The sequence below is a fragment of the Gekko japonicus genome, unplaced genomic scaffold (genome assembly GCF_001447785.1).
Source record: "Gekko japonicus isolate JY-2015 unplaced genomic scaffold, Gekko_japonicus_V1.1 scaffold3547, whole genome shotgun sequence".
Classification (NCBI taxonomy): domain Eukaryota; kingdom Metazoa; phylum Chordata; class Lepidosauria; order Squamata; family Gekkonidae; genus Gekko; species Gekko japonicus.
This window is the reverse complement of record NW_015165929.1, coordinates 105,436-116,347: the sequence shown is the minus strand read 5'-3', so window position 1 is coordinate 116,347 and position 10,912 is coordinate 105,436. Positions and strand designations below refer to the sequence as shown.

The window sequence follows — 10,912 nt, the reverse complement described above, 5'->3', positions numbered from 1 at the left end:
TTGGTGCCTCAAGTCCGATCGTGCCCCGACAGACCTTTACAGTTATGTTCCTCAGGGGTCATTTCGTAGAAAAGAGATAGGGGAACTCATTAGCATAACTCATTAGCATATGCCACACCCCCTGACATCACCGGAAGTGTGTCATAAGGCCACACCCCCTGACATCACCGGAAATGTGTCATAAGGCCACACACCCCGCCCCCAACGGTCCCGGCCGCCACCACCAGCCTTGCAGCTCCACTGCCGAGCCCCATGAGGCCGGAAGCGGGGGGCGGGGCTTCGTCATGTGCCCCGCTCCCCGTACCTCATCCAGGGGAACTGTGTTCCCCCGTGTTCCCCCCCGAAATGACCTCTGATGTTCCTTTACAACTATGAGGCTGCTTCTGTCTCTCCAGGAAAGCGAGCTGGCTCTGGGGAACCTCACTTTGACCAGGTCCAGGTGGGGAATCTCCTGGTTTTGGGGGTTTCTGCCCGCCGCCAGCCCTAGGGCAGAGCTGCCTCTGAGAGGGCGGTTGCCACCAGACCTGGCCGGCGAGCCAGCCCACTATCGGCCAGCACTTGTGCCCTGAGCCCTGGTGGGTTCCCCCACCCTTTTGTTTTGCTCCGAGGAAGTGGTGGGCAGGCAAACGCCAGTGCTGGCTACAGGGGCTGAAACCCTGGCCCCAAACAGCTACGTCACTGGCCGATGTCCCCGACAGGATGATGTCACCAGGAAGTGACATCATCACGCTGGGGACATCACATAGTGACGCTCTGGTTTTTGGGCAAAACTTTATGGTTTGAGGGTAGTTTTACGATATAGTTTTGCCCTCAAACCAGAGCATCTTGTGTGTGACATTATCACGTCACCGAGCCCCACCCCACTCCTGGAGCCCCTCCCACCCTCTGCCAGCACATCGAGGAGATCTGGCAACCCTACTCACATATGTTTGGACCTAAGGTCACAATCCTATCCTCGTTTACCTGGGAGTAAACCCCACTGAACACAACAAGGCTTGCATTGTCAGGAGCCCTTTGGGGCCCAGCCCCCTGTGCTTTCTAAACAATGCGTCCTGGGGAACGACTCAATTACATTTCTAACAGTATTCTGGAAACATATTAGACAGTCCTCATTTGGCAATGTGGACCTGAGTAATGCTTCTTGAAGGGCCAGGACAAATGGCCAACTTTATTGTAGTCAGGTACAAAAATATTCTTCTGGAACGCTCGAGCGAGGCAGTTGTGAACTCCGTATCGGACAAGCACAGAGGCGGGTGTGTGTGTGTGGGTTGCCAGCTCTGGCTTGGGAAATTCCTAGAGATTTGGGGGTGGAGCCTGGAGAAGGTAGAATTTGGGGAGGGGACAGATCTCAGCAGGGATATTTGATTCCATAAAATGTACCCTCCAGGGACACTGACCCCTGTTGTCTGGAGAGCACATAATTCTGGGAGATCTCCAGCCACCGCCTGGAGGTCGGCAACCCTGTGGGTGCCAGAAAACCATTACCTCTCTAGAAAACAGCTCCACATTTTGAAATATTTGTCTCAGCATAACTGCTACAATTTCTCCTTAAGGAGAATAAAGGCGGTCTTTCTCCCATCTCTGCAAAACTAGGGACCCGTTATTTCCATCAGCGATGGGAACTGGTCCAGTCCCCCTATTCATGCCAAAACACCCCCCCCCAATAAGTGTTTTGGGGGAAGGTCTCTGTTCTGTAGACGGGGCAAGACGGATGTTTCAGGTAGGTCAGAAGGTGAAATAGTTCAGGATGGGAAATGGCTTTCTAAAGAAAGAACATCAGGGTTAGTGCCTGATAACCAAACATGGTTTAAAAAGGGGTTTCTGTAGCCTGGCATATTCACCACCAAAGGGCAGCCATAAGATTTGGAGGTGTTTTCTTAATTTTGGAAACTCACAATAATGTCTTGCTCTATTACACACCAAAGAGATACAGAGAAAAACTGTTTCTGATGGCTCGGGTTTCAAAATCCCACCACCAAATACTAATCTCATATTCTAGAAATAAATAAAAGGTTTATGAAATAAATTCCATTCTCTTCACTGTTCCAGCCAAGATCTTCCTCCTTCTAGTCAAAAGTACATCCTGACCAGGTTTCATTCAGAATTTTTGAGTAAACAGCATGCCAGAGTTGAGGGAGAGCACAGTCTCCGAGAGGCCAAAAGCAGCTTGCATGGAGCCACACAGGAGACAAAACAGATGGATTAAAGTGAACAGCCACAGTCAAATGTGGGACAGAACCCTGCTGTCCAGGGAGAGCAGGGATGGACCGCTGGGACTTTTTTTGCTTTGTTTCCTTTACAGGGGCAGATTTCACTATCTGGCTTTCTACACAAGGGCTGCATAAGGGCTTCCCCAGATTAATCTACAGTATTCTTGTGGACAGAAGGGTCACTTGTTTTTACAAACTCAGGGCCAAGCGACTGATTGGCTGTCTTCAGTATCATTAGTCAGAGGTATGTTTTAGTGTAGAAAGTTCCCTTTTGTTCCTGCACTCATCAAAATGAATGATGCTGCATTGAATGAGCACGGTTCTTCAAAGGTTTCAAGATGGACGTCGTTTGCATGAAAGCCAAAGTTGTGATTTGACTGGGTCACGGAAGAACGTTCTCTCAGTTGCATTCTTTAAGCTGCAGCCTCTGACTAGAGGGTGAGAGTTCGTGGACATGGAGCCCCCATTGTGTGGGGGACAGAAGGGACAATCTTCGTGTCAAAGGCAGTTTGGTTCCCTGCTGCGTCCTACCTGGATGGTGATGCTGAGGAAAATGTAACTGGAAAGGAGTTTTAACAGAATCCCGGAATAATTAATTCAGGGGGCTTGATGGTATCCAATGTTGTTGTATCAGATTGGGAAAGCCACTGAATGGGTCAAGACAGGTGCACAAAACCCCTATACGGCCACTTTTGCCTGTCTAGCTAACTGCTGGCGTGCTGCAGTTAATGGAACCAGAAACTCATCTTTCAAGTTGAGTGATAGGAGGTAAACTGTGCAATCCCTGTGCAAGTGTGCTATTACACAGAATGTGTTGTGTACATGTGAAGTTGTGAGACGTCCTAGTGGCATTCCACTAGAAGGAAAACAAGGAATCCCCTTAAAAAAAGGACTTCCATCCTTGCAGGACAGAATAAGTGAAAGTTGAAGGCACCTGGACTCCATCAGCATATCTGTATATGCCTGTGTGTACACACGCTTAGACACGCCAATAATATATACACAAGTAGACACACATTTTTACATTCTTTGGTGGAAAGATAAAAACAAGGGTGCATTTCTGCTCAACCACACTGTTGTCTGAAGGATCGCAGTAACTGTCACAAAAGTTGGTTTGCCTGTCTAAAGGACTGCCCTTTGAACTGACAGAGTACTCCACAATTACTACAACTGGCCACAAGGAAAATGAACATAAATGCCTCTCACACATGACAAGACATTCCCATGGGAAAACCTTCTCGGAAACCACATCCATGAAGTCAGACAGAACAAGCACGATGCCATTTCCAAAATCACCCCTCCTCCCTAGCCCTTAATTTTATTGTGTCACCTACACAGTTTTTGCTTTAACCCTGTATGTTGTGGGACTTTTTTTTTTTTGCCCGCTTCAATGTTATAATGTTAATCTAGGAGGTGATGGGATATTAGGAGCGGTGGATGGACCTGGCAGGAGAACGCTACGTCGAACAGCTGTCGGCAGCCTTGGGGGCGGTGCTGGAGGATGGCTTTTCTGCTGGGGAGGCTGTCGTCACACCTGCATCTCCGAAGTGCCCATCAGACCCAGCGCTTTGGCTTCCTCTGGGGTCAGTCCGCTCTTTAGCGTCCTCCTTACTGCGGCGAGAAAAGAGAAGAGGGAGAAAAAACCCCTGTGATGCTGGTGGAAGACTCAAGACAGCAATATACGCCAAGAAAATGACAACCACGAGCATTCCTTCCCTGATTTTACATGAGTTACCGAGATGAATGTTGTCGGGATGGAATGAAGGCTTTGTATAGCAGACAGAGAGATGGCGCTGTGCTGTAGAGGACAGTCTTTGGCAGGGATCCCCAACCTTTTTAAACTTGCAGGCACCTTTGGAGTTCTGGCACAGTGTGGTGGGCGCAGTCACAAAATGTCCGCCGCAGCAGGTGGAGCCAGCCACAGAAAGGCTGCGACAGCTTACCATCGGTCACACATTTATTTATCTTACAGTTCTTTGACTCAAAGGTCTTGAACAGAGCAAGATCCCACCCTCTTACAGGCAATCACTGCAGCTAAATATTTAGCGACAGCTACAAGGTTGGTTTCCAATCCTCATCTATGAGGAACAACAATTTTTTGAGATGGTAAATTCACATGACCTATTAAGAGGGAGGACAAATACCTTTCTCTCAAACCAGACCAGATTTCACCCTCCGATAAGATATGCTTTGAGAGCCAAAGCTCCCTTCATCAGACAGTAACAAGATTTTCTGTTAAACACCTTCATTATGCTGTATGCTAATTTGCTGCTCACTCCCTACCTATATGTATGGACTGGCAACTTCTATTTCAATGTATCTGAAGAAGAGTGCATGGATAAAACTTTGTTGGTCTTAAAGGTGCCACTGGAATCTAACTTTGTTCTTGTCATTACGAACGTTACAAAATCCCAGAATGTAATGTAATCCTGATCAAATCGACATGGTTTCTAAATGATAAAATACTTCAAACCCCACTCTGTTGTCAGACCCACCAAATAAATGAAATGCATTTGGATGTGTAGAAGTTTGTGAATAACGGCCTTGTAGAAAGACTAATGCATTATACTGCAGCCACCCTAGCAATGCTGGACGGAGCGTTCCAGATGAGGTCGTATGTGGTCAGACATTTTGGGTCAATAAAACCTTCTGAGCATCTACCCCTAAACACGTGAGAAATACATCTATTTTGAAGCCAACTTTTTGCCCACTCTAAGGGTTACGTTGAGACTCTGAGTATCAAGCTGGTGAGAGAGCTAGGATTTATTATAATTTACAATGGAAAGCAGTCTCAGTCTAAACATTAACTGAGACCTTAAACCTTGTTGATATTGTTCACCAAACGCAAATGAAAACCAGCCCTGTGGAATAAGGCACAGCATTTTATTGCTATCTGATTTTGTTCTTGCAGGCCATTCCTCTGGGAGGAAGGGGGCCTGGCAAAGAGGAAGAACACGTGGGGGGGTCTTAATATGGGGAAGGGGAGAAGAATGGAAGGCAGCTTATAGCCGGAATATTTAACAAGGGCAAGCTGCCAAAATATTCACAGATACACCCCGCACACACAAGGGTTAAGTGGGAGAAGCCAGAGCCACCTGGAAAAATTGGCACCGTGGGGAGGACGAAAAGCCAGGGGGGGCAAGCAAGTGGGGGGCAAGCAAGCTGGCAGTCGTGGCAAGGCCGGGGGACTCTCGTTGCCAGAAACTTTTTTTTATTATTTCATTTTCACATACAACATAAAACAATAACAGAAACTATAAACAGTGTGACAAAGTATACATTAGACAGTCTTATGACTACTCAAACATACACGACTAATGCTGCTGAAAACCCTATTCTGCCTCCAGGCAGAGAGCAGGCCACTGCCAGCTCACGTGCGCTGCTGGAATGCTTGTGCTCTCCAGCCAAATCCAAAGGGGGGGGGGCAGTGGCTCAGTGGCAGAGCATCTACACGGCATGCGCAAGTCTCAGGTTCAGTCCCTGGCATCTCAGTTTACAATCTCAGCACTTTTTAATGGTGTGATTGTTATATGGTTTTATGATTATTATACTATTTATTGTTGTTTTTATGCTGTTGTAAGCCAACCTGAGCCAGCCATGGCTGGGAGGGCGGGATACAAATGTAATAAATAAATAAATAAATAAATGGGTAGTCAGTGAAAGACCTCTGCCTGAGAACACGGAGAGCCACGGCCAGCCGGAGCAGACAATACTGATCCTTGTGGACCGATGGTCTGGTTCAGGGTCAGGCAGTGGTCATGTGTGTTCAGGTGCACATGCGTTCCCATGTCTGTCCTGCATGACCTTCCCAAGGAAAGGGACTCATGTGGGAGGTGCTTCCTTAGCATACTCAAGGAAAGGGAAGGGGCCCTTAAGGACAGGCTGGCTCAGGGGGACCAAGTGCTGCTTGGCCAAAAACGCTGCTGATCCTCCAACGGCGTTACCACCGAGGACGTTCCCTCACTCCACCTGTCATTCTTCACTTGTGGTTGCTGTCTCTTCTGAGATCTAATTTCCAGAAGATGTTTAAAAAGCGGAGGAAGAGGGCATGACAAGGCTATTTTCATTCTTTATTTTGAATCCATCTCAGTCGTTATGGACTCTTTATGGACTTGCTAGCCTGGTGGCACAGAAATCACTTTCAGGGAGTCCGTGTTTGAACCCATTAACAGGGATACTTGGCTATTGCTTCATTAACATCATGAGCATCATTGTCATCCCTAAATCCTATATGTCACCTTGAAATCGGCCACATGAGTCATAGGCTTTGCCCAATGAGTCTTTCTCCTCAATTCCCACACACTCAGGCCTTCTGTGCGGAAACTCCAGGTTTAACAAGACTCAGCAAAGGTGACCTTTCACGACTTTACAAATGACTTTCAGAAATGATAACCGCCTTTCTGACCTCAGTGATGGTGGACAGGGCTGTCGAGTCACAGCCGACTTATCTTGACCCCCAGAGGGGTTTCCCGGCAAGAGACGAACAGAGGTGGCCGGCCATTGCCTGCCTCTCGGTAGTGACCCTGGACTTCCCTGGTGGCCCCCCCTCCAAACACTAGCCATGGCTGACCGTGCTGAGCTTCCGAGACCTGATGAGATCGGGCCAGCCTGGGCCACCCAAGACAGGGCTCCCTCATCACTACAAAGCAATAAGAGCACCAGGATGGAAGAATATAAGATCAAATACAAGCCCTAGGGACATAAGAAGAGTTGGTTTTTATACTACCTAAAGGAGTCTCAGAGCGGCTTACCATCTCCTGTCCCTTCCTCTCCCCACACCCTGTGAGGCAGGTGGGGTGGAGAGAGCTCTGAGAGAATGGTGAGTGACCCAAGGTCACCCAGCAGACTTCACGTGGAGGAAGAGTGGAGAACCAAACTCAGTTCTCCAGATTAGAGATCGCTGCTTTTACCCACGACACCACACTGACGTTCAATAAGAAGGGCCCTGCTGGGTCAGACCAGTGAGGGTCCATCTAGTCCAGCATCCCATCTTGCACAGTGGTCAACCAATTCCTCTGGAGGTCTAGCTACAGGGCATGGAGGCTGACACCTTCCCCTGGTGTTGCCTCCAGACACTGCTTAGCTTCTGAGACCTGGTGAGATTGGACTACCTTTAGCTCAACTCTTAAATATAAAGTACCATGCCTTAAGAGTTCCGATTGTTAGGTTTTGTACCAGCCAGCACTAGCTTGACAAGGTGCACAGAATTTTGTGGCTGGACACAACAAGGACAGGTTCAAGGCATGAAGTTTAAAGATGTAAATGGAGTGCTCATGTGACGACAAATCTTTATACTGGATCGATTCAGGTGTGTAGCCGTGTGGGTCTGAAGCAACAGAACACAGTGTGAGTCCAGTCAGGCACCTTTAAGACCAACAAAGCTTCATTCTGGGTATTTGTTGGTATTGAAGGTGCCCCTGAACTCCAACTTTGTCCTGTATGTTGCATATTATTCTCTGATGAAAACTTTCCATTCTACTTTTACAATCCGGGCAAACTAATGATGGCTTTTAAAAACGGTCATGCCATTAGCACATTTGTTTTGAATACAATGCAAGTGCAAACCCACAGAGGTCCATGTGTACCCACACAAAAGGGATAGCTCTTCTTACGTGATTTCCTGTTTGCTCTGGATCGCTTCCTTTCCCTAGGCACTGCTCGCTGGCTTGGCACTTGCGTAGCAGACTTGACAATGCGATCCATGATTTCATCCGCTGCATCATCAGTAGCAGTAGGCGAGTCATCATTGCCGGCAGTCCATGAGCCAACACGGCCTGGGAAATACAAATTTCAGTTCTCCACCACTGTATATTCTGTATTATGTTGCCAACTATATTTGTTTCTATTGGGTACAACAGGTAAGAACAGTGGCAAATGGTTAAGGTCATCAATATTTATGAAACACTAGAGAACAGGTTCTGGGTCCATGAACCCTGGGACTTTTCTGCACTTTGTAAAAGTGCACAGAAGTTGAGAAGACCTCAAACTGGAATACTGTTCTGCTCCGGGAATAAGGTATGCTGAGTGACTGGCAACTGACTGGCAATGGGCCTCCCTTGAACGCAGTGATTCTTAACAAGCAAGAGATTTATTTTAAAAACTGGCACCCTGTTTTTCTGCCAGTTTAATATCTATTTTAAGGCACATCGGTTCATAATAAAAATAAAGCACAAATTTAACGAAACCACCACCAATAACAATAGAGAAAAACCCTGACCTGCCTCAGAGGATTGTTGGGAGGATAAAATGGAGAGGAGGAGAACCACTTGGGCCACATTGGGCCCCCCGCTGGGAGGAAGGCGGGGCATAAAACGAAGTTAAGAAAGAAATCAGAAAAGCTGCCTGCACAAATTCAGAAATCTCCATAAATGGAGGTGCGTGGAAGGCAACAACGACGGCGGCGGTGGCGGCTGCAGCAGGACTTCGGCTGCAGCAGCATAGCGGCATGGCGTCGAGGCGGCAGCAAGCAGTAGCAGCAGAGCTGGAAAGGAGTGATCCCTGGTGGCCAGCGGCAGAAACAGCAGGTGGCTGTCATCAGCAGAGGCGGAGGCACAGCGACGTCATCCAAAGGCGCGGCGGAGCCTGAAGGACGCAGCCAGACCGGAGGAGGACGTCACCTGTGTATCAGACCGCCTGACTGCCTAAGCCCCAGGAAAAGAACAGCTAGCTGCCGGGAATGGAGCCGAAAAAGAACAGCCGAGCCGAAGAGACATCATCAGACTCCACCTGGGTGCCGGTAGGCAGCCCCACCCATAGAATCAATGTGGCCTTAGTTAGGGTTCAATGTGACTAGCACCCCACATGTAAACCGCCCAGAGACCCCCAAGGGGGTTAGGGCGGTATATCAAATCGAAGTAATAAATAAATAAATAAATAAAATAAGCTGGGCACATGACCGATGAACCGAGATGTTGTTCACCTGGCTAGTCTTCTCCTGGACAAAGCTGCTGTGAGACAGAAGATGGTTTGGTGATGGAGGTGCCGTCATTTGGACTGCTGCAATACTTGAATGGCTCAGCTGTTCCAACTGACACTGTACAGTATCCTCGCCTACCACACTAGGCCAGGGCAACTGGAACAGAGTCCCTCAGCTGAATGAAGATTTGTGGCGATGATTTTCATGATTATCCTACTCATCTCTACTGCTATAAAAGCCAGTTTGAGAATATGGCGTAATATCAACATTAAAAAATAAATATGCTGAACTTTACCCCGGTTAGCTCTGCTTCGAGTGCGCACTCCTAACAGGGTGGTGTTTTCCCCACTCGGAGAGGATGTCTGCAGGACAGCTTTCATGTGCTCATGCTCTGCTGCATCTTCAGCATACTGCAGCCCCTGTGGTTGGCTCTGAGGCGTCGGAGAACTGCAGGAGAACTTCCCAGACTGGAAGAGGAAGACAAATCAATAAAAAGATAGCTAAATAGATAAGACGGATAGACAGACAGATAAACAGATAGCTAAATAGACAGATAGAAAGTCATACTGAGAGATAAATAAGATAGATAATTAGATATATAGACATATATAGGTAAGACAGATAGACAAACAGTTAAATATACAGCTAAATAAATAGATTAACAGACAAATAGACTCGGAGATGTGTAAGTAGATTTTGTATTTTAATAGTGAAGTTGGCCACATCTTTGGGTACGTAAATCCAGTGACTGGAGCTGTGACAGGGCAAGGGAGATCTTTTACAAACCTAAAAAGGGCCCCAGTTTGCAGAAAAATGTAAACTCTTTTATATACATTAGGGAGTTTAAGAAATCCAAAAATCATAAAAGGAGGGCCTGTAGCTTTAAGCAAAGGATTCTCTCAGTGACAGTTGCTAGGCTACACAATATTCCAGGGAGGGTTTTTGTGAGTAAAAAGGTAAGGGGAGGGGACAGGGCCCTTTCCAGGCCTATTTTGGCCTTTGAGGGAGGACTCATTAGGGTTAGGCGTGACTAAGGTTGCCAGCTCCAGGTTGGGAAATTCCTGGAGATTTTGTGATGAAGTCTGATTAGTTCAGGCTTTGGGAGGGGAGAGGCCTCAGCATTGTTTAATGCCATGGAGTCCAGCTATCTGGAGTTCAATTGTCACTCTGGGATATTTCCAGGTCCCACCTGGAGGCTGACAACCTTCAGTCTGGCAGCACCCTCTGGGTGACTTGATACCCCCTGACTTGCATGACTCAGCTAGGCCTGGCTGCTTGCTACTGTTCAACGGCAGCCACCCTATGAAAGCCAGTGTGGTGCAGCAGCTAGAGTTTCAGAGAAGGGTCTGTAAGACCCAGGTTTGAATTCCCATCTTGCTGTGGAAACTCACTGGGTGATTTTGGGCCGGTCACACACTCTCAGCCTAACCTACCTCACAGGGTTGTTGTGCAGATCAAAAGGAGAAGAGGAGAATAATGTAAGCTGCTTTGGTAACCCACTGTGGGGAAAGACCATCGTTTTCCTAGGTAGAAGCTGCAGAGAGGGAGGTGAAGGAAAGCTGAAGACAGAGGGGCAGACAAAGGTAGCTTGACTGTTGGATGGGAAGGAGACTGAGCTGCCAACTCCAGGTCAGGAAATTCCTGGAGATTTGAGGGGTAGAGCCAGGCCCCTAGCCAGAAACTTTTTTTGGGGGGGAGGGGGCAGTAACTGCTGATGGGGGATGGGGGAGGGATAGGCTTGCCAAGTCCCCCCCGGGGGGCGGGGAAACCCCCGCCCCAGAGGCCC

The 10,912-nt window shown here is 47.9% G+C and overlaps 1 protein-coding gene across 1 annotated transcript in view; it reads right to left on the bottom strand.

The window, feature by feature from the left end:
• Positions 1 to 760: 760 nt before the first annotated feature.
• Positions 761 to 10,912, bottom strand: part of FHOD3 (formin homology 2 domain containing 3) — a gene marked incomplete at its 5' end in the record, with an annotated part of 113,085 nt that continues 102,933 nt past the window's right edge. The window contains 3 exons of the mRNA XM_015411417.1: positions 761 to 3,821; positions 7,823 to 7,984; positions 9,422 to 9,593. Coding sequence (XP_015266903.1) covers positions 3,739 to 3,821; positions 7,823 to 7,984; positions 9,422 to 9,593 — 417 coding nt within the window. The remainder of the gene's footprint in view (positions 3,822 to 7,822; positions 7,985 to 9,421; positions 9,594 to 10,912) is intronic.